This window comes from Saccoglossus kowalevskii, chromosome 2 (genome assembly GCF_978046115.1).
Source record: "Saccoglossus kowalevskii chromosome 2, keSacKowa6.1, whole genome shotgun sequence".
Classification (NCBI taxonomy): domain Eukaryota; kingdom Metazoa; phylum Hemichordata; class Enteropneusta; family Harrimaniidae; genus Saccoglossus; species Saccoglossus kowalevskii.
The window spans coordinates 22967222-22985378 of NC_140642.1; the positions used below are offsets into that span (position 1 = coordinate 22967222).

Consider the following 18157-nt stretch of genomic DNA (forward strand, 5'->3'; position numbering starts at 1 on the left):
TCGCGCCATATTCAATAAGTATATTGCGATAACAAAATGGCAGTCTACATAGACAGAACAAGTTTGGAGATAGATAACGAAGAGGACCCTTCACGAATTTGTTCTATTCCTTGTAAAATTGGACATGATGGCGAAGCTAACGTTGACAAATATTTCTATTCAACGATTTCGAAGACAGATGCTGGTAGGCTAACACATTTTATTTGCAACTGAACACTATAGTCTAGAGAGGAAATAATAATAATAATAACTTTATTACACTACTAAAAACCTTCAGAAGGTTTTTGTATGGTAAGGAACATAAATACAAAGAAATAAAAAACAAACAATACATAAGAGATAATAATGATGTTCCAAATCATGGCATATAGAGTTTGCTCTGTGTTTGACGCAAATTTCCGAACAGACTAACGTGTACTAGGTTTGAAATTCAATTGTTATGTTATATTTAAACACAGTCCCTCTATCCCCGGTCTGGAAACGACTAGCGTTCTTTTGTCTCGAACCGCGGTGCGGGTAAACAAACCGTTCACACCCGGGCCGAGGGAGTCAGGAAGTTAGACAGATTACAATACCGTCAAAACATTCATTAAAATCGGAAAATTTACCGTCATGCAAAGCGATACCTCATTGTATGACTTCACTTTGACTTCAAATTCGGGCAACCACAACGTAAACAAACATGTAAACAAAATTATCACTATGAAATTTGGGTTTTTTGAACCCAGATACGCATCACAACCAGCCTACCAACTCATAAACATCCAGTTCCTGCAATGCAAAGAATAATATCGGGAATTATGTTCATTTTCTCGTTTTAATAGGGAAAAAACTTGGCGTGCCAACATACTGACATCGCTAAACAAATTTTGTCAAAATGGCGTCGTTCATGTTAACGTAGTCGATCGAAAAACCTGCGATATTTCTGATTCTTGGGGAGTTCATAAGAGTTCAAGTCAACTATACAACAACTAATGACTTTATTGTATGCAAAAGTATATAACAATGCTTCAATATTTGTATATAAATTATTTTTTTAGCACAGAATTGAGTACATTGTCATTTCAAAACGTCGCCATTTGCATTTACGATTTAAAAAACATCCATAAAAGTCGCTCAATTTAACATTAATAAAATGCGGTGTGACAAATAACAAATCAGCCCACCAATTTTTAATGATATGTTTCGATCATAAAATGTCAAAATCGAAGACAAATATTGGTTTCGCACCGAGAAGCATGGTAAATAAAATAGAGTTTGTTTCAATCACCTTATACAGATATCCTGATTAAAAAATTATGTGAAAAAGCATGAATTCTGAATAAACAACTAAGTTGTAAAAAAGTACATAACACTGACGATGTCAAAAATAGTGGCCGGGTGCGTACTGATCACGTGACAATGCTTTGCCCATACCCGCAATGCGCCTTTGCCAGGGAAGGAGGCCAATTCACACCTAATACAATGACCATTTCCAGACCGGGGATAGAGGGACTGTGATTTAAACAAGTAAATTGTAATCTGTTCAAAGTATGTTTTGTGCGATTGTTTTGTGCGATTAGCGGGACAGGGGAAAGACAGAGGCGGAGCACTTGGTGGGATCCATGTGATTGAGCTGTTCCCCTTTATTAAAGATACTTTCTGTGTTTCCAAACTATCAACATTCTGTCACAAATACAAGCATGCATAAGTATTCACTATTTTCAACTTGTTTGTACTTTTATTAGAAATTTGCTGCTAAATACTGTACAATCACAATCTCATTCTGTTTTTGTTTTGTTTTTATAAATGTAAATTCAAATTGAAGCGAGTAGTTTCTGTTAGCTGACGGAATAACATTTGAACATTTTCAAATCTGTCATTAATGCCAACATGTGACCTGAATCCTTTTATGCAATAAGCTCAGTCTCAAACCTGTTAGACTTAGAATAATATGCATTCGCTAAAGACCTATGACAACATTGTGCACTGCACTCACTAATTGGCTTGTTGGATTCAACTGTTATTGAAATTTTAAGATATTCATAAAAACAAGAACAGGTTTGTGATTGTGATAGTATATTAATGTACAAGAGCTTGTCAACTTGCTTGATTCGTCATTGTTACAGCAAGTCTCAGAGGTATTGGGGCAGCCAATTTGCAAAATCGGCTAACTGCTTGGGTTTGGACTAAACAGCTGGCTTTCGAATCTCACTGGCGCCGACTCATGGTCGCGTCCACTCTGGGCGAGTCTAAGTAGCATTAGGAGACATTCAGGGTTCTCCCCAGAAAAAAATGCATAGCGCCGGGGCTAATTTGCATAATAATTTGCATATCATTTACATATATTTCTTTCATTGTTTAACAGAACTTATTTACAATTATGAATATTAGTGAGCACAGTCACAAGGCAAATATTTTTTTAATGGAATCAACACATTATGTTTCACAATTTAGAAGAGTTTGAAACATTCTCGAAATACAAATGCTGCAGACTAAAAACAAACACAAATACATTATTGTTGCAATTTAATTGTTTTGTAAAACGTTGAAGGAAACGCATTCAAAACGTTAAGCCAGATTTATGTTCACGAATCTCATAATTTTATTCACTCCAAAAACATTCTCCTTCAAAAAATCGATCACGTAATTAATTGACGTATTGTTGTAATTTATTATTCGTACCATCAACTTCTAAAACGTTTACAATTACAGTAATGAGCGAACAAATAAAGCTTCAAAACGATCATCAAAGTTACGACGTGACATAACTTACTTGGCCATGTTATACACCAGTTATAGCGATAATTCCTCAACAAATTTTACTTCTTTTTTTTTTATATGAAATGTAAGTAAAATCAGACTTATTTTTATCGGGAGCGATTATTTTTGATCACTTGATCGCTTCGGTAAAAAAAAAACAGACCCGCCATGATGTTTGTGAAACATTAGCATGTGTCCTTTGACCCGATGGGTCAAGAATTCCATTAACCAATCAAAATGCCGCATGGTAATGCCGGTAGAACCCGAAGTTTTCCGAATGGTAGTGAGCATAAAAATTACATTGCGGAAGTAAAGCGATGTCGTAGCACGATGTGTTGGCATCGATTTCAATTGAAAACTGCATGACGGCTTTCAAAAGAGGTGATTTACAATTTTTAAAAGGTAAATTAGGTCTTGAAAGAATAGTTTTTACATGATTCGCAATGATAACAGTTCAAATGTATTTTACCAAATCACGCAATAAACACGTTGTTTTTTTCTCGAGTAGCGTGAACTGATCGTGAACTCCGATTTAACCATGTTATATCGAGGTGGAATTGATTTTGAAATAATTTTAGCTTTAAATCTAAAGACTGTGTCTATCGCAGAAAGTATTTACTTACAAACAAAGAGGTGCTAATTCCACAAATTTGACTAGCCGCTACGTATCGTGCGACTAGGTCTATTGTTTATAAATTATAATCCACGACTGGCAGGATGCGTGTCGGTCGGTACTTAATTATACCAACAATCAGACAATAGTCCTCGTCGGAAGCATTTCCGTGGTGGTCACTAATTTTGAGTGACGGTCGGGGCCGACCGGCGTGGCGAACAAAGCTTTTTCACATCTGATATTGGCATGTCAAATATGAAATCAAGCGCCGAGGTGGGAACACATAGCGCCGAGGTCCCAAGTGAAGCGCCGAGATTCACAGGTATAGCGCCGCGGACCTCGGCGCTAAAAAGCACTGGGGAGAACCCTGGCATAAAGTATTCTATGTCACATAGAATACTTTATGTAGCCTGGTAGGTACAGGTACATGTACATGTCTAGATTCCCTTGAATGATTTGCTTTGTTACAAGGCGTGATACCGTAGTTTCCCTGGTAAGCCTGAGAATGGCCACAATCAGCTGGCGTAAAGCGATAATATGATAAATGCGATTAATCCGCCGATATTTACTATATGGGGTAGCCATCTTGAACACTGCTTGAAACTAAGTAACTTGAAAGAGACAAGTTGAAATTTGATAAGCAGTTTCCTACAAATCAGGAAGAAAATGATAAACTTTCACATCTAAATGATCCAACAGCTAAAAAATCGACCTCATTCGTCATTTTTGTGTGGTCAATTCCTTGTATACGAATACCTCATTACACATAGACCTGGTATATTTGAAAGCGTCATCCAACTGGCTTGATTAGCTCCTAAAGTATGACGACCGCCCCCTACTGTTATATAGATTCGCCCAGAGTGCGCGTGACCACAAGACAGCGCCAGCGAGTTAGCCAATTCGCTAGCAAGTTTACAAATTGGTTGCTCCAATACTTCTGAGACTTGCTGTAAGCATCAATGGCGTGAACACAGTCCTGGAGGGCCATGCTCTGAAGAATGACGAATGAAGTTCGATAAGATGACCACAAGCAGGTATGTCGTCTTTCATATGGGTATCAATAAATTCATTTGACATCACACAGCATAATTTATTTAAATATTTTGTTTCAGATATGAGTTCATCTTTTCGAGGCAGAGGATTGAATGGCAAGCACTTAGACCTACCAGACGGTTATACAGGTACGTTTCTATTATTTTTGCCATGTGCCAACTAAACGGTTTTACAAAGGTAGCAGTTTTATAATTTGGCAGTACTTGAAACATTATTGCATTATTCAACAAACAGAATACATTCTAATTGTGTGTAAGCAAATATTGTTTTTTTACGCAAGTTGTATATGTTGCATGGGACCCATATTGACACTGTGACTGCTACACTTTAACTATGTTTTTGTGATTAAAAAATCAGTAAACTAACTATGGATTGATAGCAAAGGTACATGACACTTGAAATATATTACCCCAAATTTTTGAAAGGTTAAGTAGTATCCCAGTAACAGCTCAGAGTACTGACTAGTTTACCAGTTTTAGTTTCATTTTCAATTTACAGGAATTGTTCTCAAGGAAGATAAGAAACCGTTTCTTGAAGAGGAGGTAAAGATGGCTGAAATGCTTAGCATTCACATGTTTATACTTAACTGTTTATTGGTGTTGCCATTACTTTAAAAACGTTATTTAGATTTTTTTTTTTTATGGAAATATTACTATTACTGTAGTCACATATGTTTTAGTACCACCACAGTACCTCCACTATCTATTTACCGTAGTGTTGAATGTGATTTCATTGTGGACCTGGGCAGAAATTATTTCCTATAGAGGAGATCATATTACTGATTGCCTATTGGCGTCCATGTCAGTTTATATACCTAAACGTGCACAATACCTTGTTCAGGGCCACGGCTCACATTTGTCTAGTTGAACTCTTCAGGTTCTCTATGAGTACTGTAATTTTTATTACATCACAAATTTCGTGTACGCATGCCCACACTTGGTATCACATGGCTATTTTGTCCACAGCTGAAGCATATCTTGTGCTGCATACTCTACTACCGGTACTATATACTGAGAGTCTGTTTTCGCCTCGCGTATCTCATCTCACATGACTTCATTGTGTTATTTTGTCTCAGGATCGCCATTTTAAAGTCACACACAAGTTCAACAAGTTTACATACTGGAATTGGGATTGTTTGCCCTCATCCAATGATGCAATGATTAAATCCATGCTATGGCCCACAATTGCCAAAGCGGTAAGTCTAATACCAAATACTGCTTCAAGTTAAGAGTGAAACATATTACAGGTACCAATAGTCAATGTGAAACCTGAAAAGCAGGACTATTTTACACATATTTGGCTAATTATTATGAATATTAGATGTGCACAAATTTCAACCTTGTACCATTCAGCATGTCATTGCTTACACAAACAAGCGACCTGATGGTCGAAATAGCTCTGCTGTCTTCATTATCATGAAACAAGAATCAGTGGCATCGTGGTTGTAATATTCATAGTCAGTCATTTAGAGAACATTGCACTTGAGTTACAGTTGCAATTATGAACTTTTATAGTGTTCATAAAGATAGTGCATTTCATTGGACAAACATCATTGAGGCTAAACTTAAGTAATCCTGGGTGTGCAAAAACCTGAGAAATAGTTGAGAACAAAAAAATATGTTTTTGTTTGAAAATTGTGGTCATATTTTTGAAATGTTATCCTTCCTAATAGGGTTATACATATATGTAATTGTTGAACAAATGTTCAATAAATCTGTGCAGTAATAATCTTATGATCAGATATAATCAATTACTCCAGATCAATTGTTGTGCCATACACTGTGCTGGCTTCTGAAATAAGCTGAGAACATCTAAAAGTTGTTTCTAATGACTGTATCTGCAGCATTAATATTGAAATCACCAACAATAAGAAATTGAGAGTATGGGTCTATATGTTCTTTAATAAAATGCACTTTGTCTTGGCATTTGGACTCACTGTTGAAAATAACATTAAAATGACAAAAATATTCACTAAAAATCCAAATTTGTTTATTTTGACACAAATTTAACAAATCTGACAGCATTTGGACTTGCGGTTACAGACTAGTTGTCGAAAATAAAATATTCACCAAAATCCAAATCTGACAGAGGACCACCCCACGTATCATTGCTGGAAATATGAAAGCATTTGGACTTACGGTTTTAGACTAGTTGTCAAAAAAATTATTCACTAAAAATCCAAATTTCAATATTTTGACATGAATTTCGACAAATAGGACTGCTGAGCCTATGGGATGGGTTTCTGTCCTGCGTCTGTCTGTGCACGACTTCTTCTCAAAAACCGCCGAATCGTTTGACTCGATTTTTGGTGTGTGGATGCCTTGATGAGTGTAGATGGTAATTTGTTCATGAAGTCACTCTGCCAACAATTTTGCAAATTAGCCCCCGAAAACTGTGGCGGTCTATAGTGAAAGCGCCATCTATAGTATGGTGTTGGAATAACTTTGTTTATGAATAAGTCTGTGCGTCCCTGTGTCGGTCAGTCGAATTGTTTGTGTGGGCAGGTCGATTCTCCTGTTAAATCGACTGAATTCCTTCCAAAGACTAGAATTTAGTGACTGGCAGAAGTCTTTTCCGAAAGTTGTGGTTGTGTGGATCGACCCCAGAGGTTGCAGTCTGCTGTTGCCATTGTGTTGAACGAATTCGTGTTGAACCTAGCTGCAGTTCTGTAGCTATTTTACCAAACTGAAATCAGATTTCGAGACGAAAACTGCGGAAAACTACAGTGAAATTCCTGTGTTTGCCGCCATCTTGAATAAGTTATCGTGACGCCACGAGGCATCATAGTTTTCCCATTTGACACGGTTTTCATCGTGAAATTGACCAATTTCGGACCATCACCCTCAAAATAATTGATGAAATAGTTTTGGGACCCATCGACAGTAGAAAGGTAGAAACTTAAGGCGAAAATAATGAAAAAACAAACGGCTGTTACGACCCAACCTGATTTCAGTTCAGACTACGGTATTTTAAAATGGTCATTTTTGGTCAAAAATTCTATTTTCGACTTCTTCAAAACCGGTAGCCTGAATGCTTTGATACTTGGTGTGTATGTACCTTGTGTTGACATCTACTAGATTTGTTCATCCTTTGGCCATATCTTTGGTTAAAAATGAAATTTCAACTAACTATGTTAGGCAAACATGTGTTTATTATTCCATTGACAACTTTGTGTGGCGATATTTCATTTAAAAATACAAAAAATGGTGTGGCATATACAGCACTAATCTTTTGTACAATAGCTGTTGAGCAACAGGCCATTGGCCTATTTTTACTAATTTGGCTCAAAGTGCAAATAATCTCATTGTGAGAATATACAAAATGTATACTATCAAAGATTAGGGTAACAATCGTAGATTCAATGGATCAATTGGGTGTAGAAATAGCCTTGTTCTATGCTAAGGTCTCATAGTATGTGTACATTTTGTTTGACAGATTCATTCTCCAATCAGCACAGAAAGCAGTCAACACAGTAGTACAAATGGCAGCAGATGAAGTTAATCAGCACTACTCAGCCTACCATCTTATAGTTCACAATTCAGTCTCAAAATAAAACACAGAAGCATGTGATTTTCAATATATATATATATATACTGTATATATATATATATATATATATATATATATATTAATGTTAACACATTAAGTTAATTCCACACATTTCAAGCATGGATCAAGACATCAGTTTGATGGGTTTCTTCAATAGGGGACTGCAGGCTAATAAGCCTCATTTTCAAAAAAGATCTCACAGGAAAATATTGCCTGCTGCAAATTGTTTTATTGCAAACCACACACACTTTGATATTTCTGTACAGTATATCATTAAAGCATCATTTAATACTGAATTTGTCAATGTCTTCTTTTACTTCAGGATGAACTATAAAAGGGTCTACAATTGTAATGACGTTTTTTGGAACTCACTTCATTAAATCTTTGTACTAGTGTGCCCTTCATAGTCCTGAAGATGGTGATTAGAAGAATGTTTGTTAAAAAGAGTATATATTTAATATTATCACCTGTCGTACAGTACAGTTTAAATTAAAATTAGAGAAATGGTTGTTCAATCACTTGCTGTGCTTCTTGCTTGTGGATTGCACCAATTCCAGTAGCTGGAGCTGCCAGGGGTCCTCTACCAATGTAGTCCAACTGAATAAATAGAAAGTGCACATTTATCATAATTTTAGACATTTTTTTTTTTCAAATACAAAAAGTGACAATTTATAAACAGAGAAATTTTGGGTTGATGTGAAAAGATTTGCAGGATTTTCTATCAACGTTGTTTATGCATAGGGATCAAAATTAATTGATTTCTTGGAAGTTTGAGTTTGTAGTGCATTATTTTTACCAAAAGTGTGAACACAAATAAATTTGAGTAGGACATCAATAACTTTGAACACTAAAAGCGCATAAAAAAACAAACATTTGTTCTTTACTTGATCATTAAAATATTACTTATTTTACATAAGTGCATTTGACAAATGACAGTTCCTTGTGCTACTGGTAATTTTGAGTCAAGATTGTCCTTAAAACACTATAAGATCTTTTGTATATGCTGCTGGGTAAAGAGTCTATGACTACAAGTTCTTACTAAATTGGAATGTAACAGCTTTATGAATAATTTATTACATTATGAATAATTCAGTGATGTTATTTATGGACTATGCTATTGAACTTTACCTTGACTCCAACGTTATTCAAAAAACGTGGGTTGACAAATGTCCAAGCTCCACTGTTCTGGTGTTCTTCTTGATTCCAAATAAATTCTGCCAAGCAGAAATATATAACAATTAATAGAACAAATACTGCAATTTGCATATCAATAGTAAGATTAACCATGATCATGTCATAGCTGACGCAAGGATGAAATAACTCAACACGAGATATAATCTTAACTGATTGATTATGAATGTCCTACCTTTTGCAGCTGGGTATTTCTGTACTTCCTGTCGGAGTTCCATGGAAGGAAATGGACACAGAGATTCCACTCGTACAATTGCAACATTGTTAGCTTGAAGTTTTTCTCGTTGTTTCAATAAAGCATAATAATGCTTACCAGTGACAAATATTACCCTTGTGACACTGCATAAGAGAAAAACATGTTTTTTAATTATGGTTGATTACAATGCGCCAGTCATGGCATTACCAAGGTTTTTCATGGTGAATATAAAGACCTAAGGTAATATTGATGTGACTGATGGTTGCAGAGAAATTCTTGTCTTGAAAAAATATTGTGCAGTTTAGATCCAGTACGTAATGTCAACACTGAAACCTTAAATAAAACAAGCCTAGAAACTAGCTGTTTCAGAGAACAAATCTACATGGTCACTACAAAATGACAAAATGACAAAATCCACAGTCATTTTTGATTGAATCATACTGATTATGTAACAAGGTATCAATCAAATCACACATATGGCAGAGAAAAAATTGTGTCAGATGATAAAAAAAAAAATAACGTACACCTGCAAACAAATACGTTTCCATAAAAAATGGCCACCACAAAGCTGATTTAGTTTACCTTTTTTTAATTTTAGGGATTACCATGGTCAGTCTTTTTATTTGAAAAAACAATAACCTATGCTAAAAATGTCACTAACTAAATTGGATTGACTGTATAATCACCTATGATTGGCCTGAATGCAGTACTCACCTGGTTGGATTGACTGTATCATCACCTATGATTGGCCATAATGTAGTACTCACCTGGTTGGATTGACTGTATCATCACCTATGACTGGCTGGAATGTAGTTCCACTCATCATATCATTAAGACTAGACGATGCAGCTGCCAGTCTTAGAATCATCTTCGGAGCAACAACAACCAATGGTTTACGATAATTGCGGATCATCTATTAAACAGAGATAGACATACAGACTGTAGAGCATAGTGAAACCCACCACCGTATATTCTGCATTTGCTAATACTATTATTGTCCAGTTACTACATGTACTACAAATGCAATGCTTATGGGACACAAATGATAATTATAACTATGATTATTCAAATTTTGTGTAAACAATGTTTTCCACACATGTTGTACATGTATACAAGTCCCAAACAATTATGTGTAATTGAATGTTGACAATAGTTTCACCAACCCCTGAAATTTTTCTATTTTTGCTGAAATTTGTTTTATGTTTTGGAATTATGTTCTCGGCTAGAGATTCACCCTTGTTCTAAACTACAGTGGGTCACAGTAATGAAGGGTGAATTCTGAAATATTTCGCACATATTCATACCATTAAACAATCCAAAACAGATCTTAAAATGGACACCTTATGCAGAAAATATAAATATTGAATGTAGCGGTTAACTGACATCCCTTACCTGTCTTCGCAACAAATGGAAATATTGCGCTGGTGTTGTAGGATTCACAATTTGTATATTAATATCATCACCGTCTATACCGTATTCTTTACTGTCGCACTGTAACAGAAATCTTTCCATACGACATGATGAATGTTCGGGCCCAGCGCCATCGATACCATGAGGTAGCAGCATAACCAGTCCACTTTGTAGTAACCATTTACCTAACAGAGGGCAAGGTAATGCTTTTATTCAAGGCATAAAGAGAGCAAGATAACACATGACCTGTTGGAATTTTCCACGGAGAGACAAAGTCAGCAGGCAAGAAAATAATGAAAATATCAGTTAATAAAAATTTAAAATATTACCCCTGTACCCCCTGAGATTGATTACTGTAAAATCTTTTATTTTCACTTGGAATTAATTTTCGCTGAAGGAATGATTTAGTGAAAATAAAATCCAGTACCTTTTTTCCTATATTTTACATTCAGCTCGTTAAAATTAGTGAAAACAAGTTCCAAACAAAACACCCAAAAAGTCTTTTCAGCGAAAATTAATTCCATCTAAAATAAAGTATTTTACAGTATTAGCTAATTATGTGCTATTCCTGAAAAGTTCCAGAATTGAGTAACATTTGTCAGCAGACATGTCCATTGATCATCTTCATAGAAGATACATACCGGTAGTATAAAATCTCACTGTACAATTGTAATAAGACATCACACTTCTAATTGAGCAAGTACTAAAACATAACTCATAGAAAATAATAAATAATATTTCTTACTTTCTCCTCCAGTCACAAACGTATCAATGATAATCTGTGCTCCATTAAAAAAGTCACCGAACTGTGCCTCCCATATGATGAGTGAGTTGGGATTCTCTATACTCATTCCATATTCAAAACCAAGAATGGCCATTTCTGATAATGAACTGTTTGCAAGCTGCAATATACAATATTTCATATACTTTTTTACTCTTATTCTTTGTCAAATTTTCACAAAATAAAACTGTTTCGATAGTACTAGTAATTTTAACATTGATAAATAATCAACAAAACATACATTTTAGTTGACTCACCTCTAAGAAACCAGTTTGAGTGTCTGTCATGTGGTTAAGTGGTTTATAAATGTGATCGGATTTCTGGTCTACTAGCATAGCATGGCGATGACTAAACGTAGCACGGCCGACGTCTTGACCACTGATTCTTACATTAAATCCTAATATCAAATTTGAGAGTAGGCAAAAGAATATTGCTGCATCAAAATCTGTGAGTTAATAACCACAACACTTCATAAAATATAATACCGTATTTATCCGGCTAAGAGCCCATGCCCGGACAAACGCCCACCCCACACTTTTGATAAAATAAAGGAGTTGAGGTCATATCCTAGCAAACGCCCAGGGGTGTTTTTTCTACACCTGTAATAAAATAAAAAAACAAAAACCTATTTTTGATCGTTGTATTAACAGTGTACTTCCTTGCAGTTTGTTTTGATTCTGATAACAAAATTTGAAAAATAAATGTCAATTGCGTAAAACGCGTTCACCACTGTTTAGGTAGTTAGCGTCGCAGACAATGAAACCAATGTTGCAATATTGTAGCAACCCGTACCTGGGAGAGTGGTTTAAAGCACGTTGTTTTGGCTTTATAAAATATTTGCAAATCCATAACTGTCGTTGGAAAAAAAAATCTTCCTATTTCAAGCCCACCGCGATATCCATATAACTTGCTGAATGGTAACTTTGACCATGATTGATGAATGAACATCTAATCTGATAAAAAAGCGATGTTGAATTTACAACCATGACGAAACACTAGTAGTGATGTCATTCTTAGCCAATCGGTAAAGCGGATGCTTAAAGGTCAAAGATGATTGCCAGACGGTAAAAGCATCGTGCGAGTCGTTTGCCGGGACCCCATTTTTCTTGTCTCTTTATTCTGATTAGACGTGAACTAAAAGTGCCAAGCTACTAGACAGCGAAATCCGTGGATTAAATGTGCTAAGTCCAAATTGTGTGGGACGACATCGACAAACTTTAAGATGAAGCTATAGGGATTTTAGTTCGATCGCGACAGTGGCGCCGACATGGAATTTTTGGGTTTTGACTTTTACGAAGATAACAATGAACGTACAAATAGAGATCTTAGAAGGTTTTTTTTTTTCTAACAACTATGAACTTTCGTAATTTTACTGCGTAAATTATTATTGTGATCTTGTATGGCTGTTGATCCGGTAATTGTCGAAACCGGAAATAATTCACGCGTATGGGGCGGCGTGTTTGTCGACGGGGATATTCTAATTCAAATGAATCTTCACTGTCGATTTTTATTATTTCTGGTTTTAATATTTGTCACATTCTAAGCAATAAATTATGTCTTGATACACTTCTAATGCTGCATATTGTTCATTTATTTTTGTTGCATGTTTTTATTTGCCGTTTTTCTCCCTGTCGCAGTTCGATCTGCGTGTTGCCAATTTTCGCCATTTTTCTTTTTGGCGATTTTCCATGTTCAAGACCCTGGGCTTATACCCGGATAAATACGGTAGTATATTGTAAATATTATCATATTTTCTCTGAAGCATATCTTCAATGCAAGTGTATTCAATAATTAATAACTAATAATTGCATTTGTTGCATATTGAATCAATAAAATATGACATATTTTGGTCATATAAACACCTCTACATAAGGCCATCTACTAATAATAGAGGACATAGAATAATTTTGACCTCTGACCTCTATTCACCGACTTCCATGGTATAAATAAATCGAGACATCTGTTAGTGGTACCTCTCTTTACGACTAACCTTGGTACATTAGTGATCCAATGGCAAGTGCTTCTGCTGTTCCCCAGTCTATACCAGAACCTTCTTTGATTTTATTAAGTCTGCTTTCTATATGAGCTCTACCAAGCCTTGGATGGACTTCCTGAAACACAAATAAAGTACAAAACAAAGTTCAACTGCTAATTAAAAACCCAGGAACGATGGAAAAAATTTGATGAAATTGTATGAATACAATTTTGCAAATCATTAAATTGAACCTCTCCTCTCATACACAACCCAAAAAAGCACCAGAATACACATGACATGTATGACTACAGTCAAACCTGTGTTAATCACATCTACCGGTATATAAGGACCACCCTGACTATAAAATTGATTTTATGAAGTCACTTGGTTTTTCACTTGATATAGGTTTGACTGTACATGGCAAAAGTACTAATTAATAGCCAATAGAATACATGATATGACAAACTTGTTTTGCAAAATAGAACTGCACCCAATAATGTATGTATACAGGATCTCACCAATCATAGTGCATTGAAACAAACTGATTATTGCAAGGTAGACAAGTACACTTACGATTTCTGGAGGTATTTCTACAGACTTCGCCCCAACAAATTTTAAAATAGCTTTTTCCACTCCTGGAAATAAATGAGAACAGTAATTAGAAGGTACATACCATTTCACTGACCATAATTGAAACTTTCAAACTTAATAGCGTCTATTTCAAATGACGTCACTAAGCATAACATCATGTGATTAATTTTTCATGAAGATATTCTACTCAAACAAACAAACAAGTAAACTAAACAAGCAGCCTATCGGCTGAGATATCTCCGCTGTTAGCAATGCACATTTCAATTAAAGAACTGAAGACAATATGTATAGTATCAAAGCAATCGGACTTACAGTTTTTAACAAGAAGTCGAAAATATCACTTTCTACCAAAAATGACAAAAATATTCACCAAAATTAGAGAATTGAAGATATCATCACGAAATGAACAAATCTGAGAAAGGTCTACATGTAGTATCTATATATGTAATATCAAAGCAATTGAAGTTTTGGTTTTTAACAAGAAGTCGAAAATATCACTTTTTACCAAAATTTACAAAAATATTCAGCAAAATTAGAGAATTGAAGATATCATCACAAAATGAACAAATCTGAGAGAGATCCACATGTAGTACCTATATATGTAATATCAAAGCAATCGGACTTACAGTTTTTAACAAGAAGTCGAAAATATCACTTTTTACCAAAAATGACAAAAATATTCACCAAAATTAGAGAATTAAAGATATCATTACAAAATGAACAAATCTGAGAGAGGTCTACATGTAGTATCTATATATGTAATATCAAAGCAATTGAACTATTGGTTTTTAACAAGAAGTCGTAAATATCACTTTTTACCAAAAATGACAAAAATATTCACCAAAATTAGAGAATTAAAGATATCATTACAAAATGAACAAATCTGAGAGAGGTCTACATGTAGTATCTATATATGTAATATCAAAGCAATTGAACTATTGGTTTTTAACAAGAAGTCGAAAATATCACTTTTTACCAAAAATGACAAAAATATTCACCAAAATTAGAGAATTAAAGATATCATTACAAAATGAACAAATCTGAGAGAGGTCCACATGTAGTACCTATATATGTAATATCAAAGCAATTGCACTTGCGGTTTTTAACGAGAAGTCGAAAATATCACTTTTTACCAAAAATGACAAAAATATTCACCAAAATTAGAGAATTGAAGATATCAACATGAAATGAACAAACCTCAGAGAGGTCTATCCAAGGTACATATACACCAAGTATCAAAGCATTCAGGCTTGTAGTTTTCAAGAAGAAGTCGAAAAAGTAAAACATTGACACTGACGACGCCGGACAATCACTCATATGATAAGTTCCGCTCGACAAAGTCGACAGCGAAGCTAAAAAGCAACGTATTTATAACTGTTTTGGCATTGAAACAATTTCTCAAGGGCGTTTTTCAGACAATAAACTTCTTTGGGATTCACAACAAAGTAACACAGTTAGGGTTGAAAATGTTTTTAATTGTCTTCGTTTGATCTTGCATGCACGTTCTATGATTACGTCTATTTTGAGTAAGACCTCTATTACTAACCTGTATCCCAAGATGTAATGTGATCAGGTGCAGGAGCAAGTCCACTCCAATGTTTCTGTAAATTTGTAGGTTGTGGAACATACGTATCCACAATAGACAGTTGACTGTTGAGTTCATTGTGATAGTCAGCGACAAGTGAAGTTATCTCTTCCCGTTTACATACTCCTTCATTCTGACAGGTAAAATATAACAATAATTAGTTTGGATATCTGTAGCTATGCCAAATAAACATATTCATTTGAAAAAATCAGAGAAATAGATTTTGAATAGAAGTTGTCTTGTTTATTCCACAAATTTGAATTATCAAATTGTTATCAGCAGCATCTCCACTACTTTCAACCATATCAATACACAGTGATCAGGTGATATAACATTAAACCTTTACCAAAGTGTGTATTCTAGTATATATATCACATAAAATAACCCCCAAAATTTTAACATCAGTGTAAACTAAGAACAGACTTCTCAAGGTAGAGTGAACCAAGTGAGTATTGGTCACCGAATCCGGGTGGAGAATAACGCACTGGAGAGGAGCACTTGTAGCTAAGATGTTTATTGCTCAACTGCTAAGCCTGGAACTGAGCCTAAATACTCACAAGATGTTCCATACAATGTATCAATATCATTATGCAAATAACTAAACTATTAAAACGTCATAGCCTCAAATCATTACAATCAGCAAATAATAGAACATGTACATCAATAATACAACTAGTAGAATTCGCAAACAGCCATTCATTTATGCTGAAATCTGCGTCTTGTTATTATAAAGTCCTAGCATGGTGTTGAAATGTACGAGAAGATAAATACAAAAGGGATTTTCTCACCACTAGACGATTTAGATACACATCAGGTACGTTATCACGACTCTTAATCACATCATACATTATCGGCTGCGTGAATGATGGATCATCCAGTTCATTGTGCCCCCATTTTCGATAACACACAAGATCTACAACAACATCTTTGCCAAAGGTACGTTGGTATTCCATGGCTAATTTGCAGGCTTTCACCACTTCCTGATAAAAAGGAGCATCAAAGAAAAGCTTAGTAACTCCCGTGTGAAATATTCAAGATTACGCAGTTTAAAAAGAAGCCATGTTCTTTGAGATGCACAATGTGAAAGTAATCTAAATCACAGAATCGGTAATATACTACCGGTAACAGAAACTAATAACTAGAAATGTGGTTTGTGGTCTGTAAAACATCCTAGTACCAGACTTATTTAAATTAGTTAAGTAGTTTTGTAATATTGTAAAACAATTGATTTTAGCTGGAATTAATTTTTGCTGAAAAGACTTTTAGGGTGTTTTGTATGGAATTTATCTTTACTTATTTTTGATGACTTTCAGCTGAAATAGTTCTGCTATTAGCAATGAACATTTCAATTAAAGAATTGAAGATATCACAAAAAGAACTAATCTGGGAGAAGTCTACCTGAGGTATCTATTTGTATTATACCTAAGCAATCAGACTTGCTGTTTTCAACAAGTAATCGAAAATATCACCTTTTATTAAATATTACAAAACAATTCATCAAAATTAGAGAATTAAAAATTGATTGTATTCCATGGTAATAACAATAAACATTCTATTAACGCTTGCCTCAATCTCACCTCTGGAAAATCTCCATTCACATGTATCACTGGAACACTGATCATTTTAGAAAGATCACTGCAATGAAGTGATGAGCGCGCTCTTTCACCAGTCGTGGTAAACCCAAGTTGATTGTTGATGATCAGATGGAGACTACCACCAATTCTGAAATGTGGGCAGTACGCCATATTGAATGTCTCGGCAATGACGCCCTACAAAAAAATACATAAAAATAAAAATTATTTTATGTCAGTCACTGTACCGGTATATTACACCAATCACCATTCTTGCCTGCTAGAGGAAATATCATTAAAATAAAGTTTGTATGCAAAAATGTTAAAACTTTTGGGAAATCTTTTTGCAAAACATGTTGTACATATTATTTTGATTTCAGCCACACTAATATTTAGACATACACCAATACAATGTACATAAAATCCAGAGTAATTACCAGGGTAGGTTGTCAGACCAATCTGAAGCTTGAGATCATTAAAAAAACAGTTTGTTCATTTGCATATTTAGGAGCAGATCAAATTAATTCTTATGATTCCCAATATATATGCACACCAAAATCCAAGTCACTGAACCAAATAATAAACGACCAGTCCACTTAGCTATGAGTTAGATATATATAGATACCTGCCACAATACAAAATACTTCGACCATTGAGTGATTCACTTAAATCTTTTGATTAAACGAAACACTGTATTTTGAAAATAAAATGACTGCTTCATTTTTATAACACATTATTAACATTACATCCTTGTCATTTCTACATATTCAATACATAATACTTTGATCCTTGAGTGATCAAATCTACTTTAAGATTGCGACTGTTTGGCTAATCAAAAAGCAGCTTGCTTGTTGACAATTTTTTTGGCATATCAAATTCTGCCTTGAAGAAATTTTTTGA

General features: G+C 34.8%; 2 protein-coding genes across 3 annotated transcripts in view; one reads left to right on the plus strand and one right to left on the minus strand.

Annotated features, from left to right (window-relative positions):
• On the plus strand, positions 1-8253 carry LOC100377204 (ribonuclease H2 subunit C-like). 2 transcript variants are annotated; one of them, XM_002741069.4, is made up of 5 exons: positions 1-184; positions 4468-4536; positions 4907-4950; positions 5484-5603; positions 7844-8253. In XM_002741069.4, the coding sequence occupies exons 1-5, from the start codon at positions 37-39 to the stop codon at positions 7901-7903; spliced, it is 441 nt and encodes a 146-aa protein (XP_002741115.2). In that variant the 5' UTR covers positions 1-36; the 3' UTR covers positions 7904-8253. The 2 variants fall into 2 exon arrangements, with proteins under 2 accessions (XP_002741115.2, XP_085349132.1); XM_085493006.1 differs by lacking the exon at positions 1-184 and adding an exon at positions 2814-3144.
• Positions 8167-18157, minus strand: part of LOC102808810 (2-oxoadipate dehydrogenase complex component E1-like) — a 23018-nt gene continuing 13027 nt past the window's right edge. Inside the window, exons 10-21 of the mRNA XM_085492995.1 lie at positions 17264-17455; positions 16475-16666; positions 15648-15819; positions 14084-14145; positions 13526-13646; positions 11793-11932; positions 11500-11656; positions 10737-10939; positions 10112-10257; positions 9324-9487; positions 9086-9171; positions 8167-8554 (exon numbers count right to left, since the gene is read on the minus strand). Of these exons, the coding sequence (XP_085349121.1) occupies positions 8453-8554; positions 9086-9171; positions 9324-9487; positions 10112-10257; positions 10737-10939; positions 11500-11656; positions 11793-11932; positions 13526-13646; positions 14084-14145; positions 15648-15819; positions 16475-16666; positions 17264-17455 (1737 nt within the window). The 3' untranslated portion in view covers positions 8167-8452. The remainder of the gene's footprint in view (positions 8555-9085; positions 9172-9323; positions 9488-10111; positions 10258-10736; positions 10940-11499; positions 11657-11792; positions 11933-13525; positions 13647-14083; positions 14146-15647; positions 15820-16474; positions 16667-17263; positions 17456-18157) is intronic.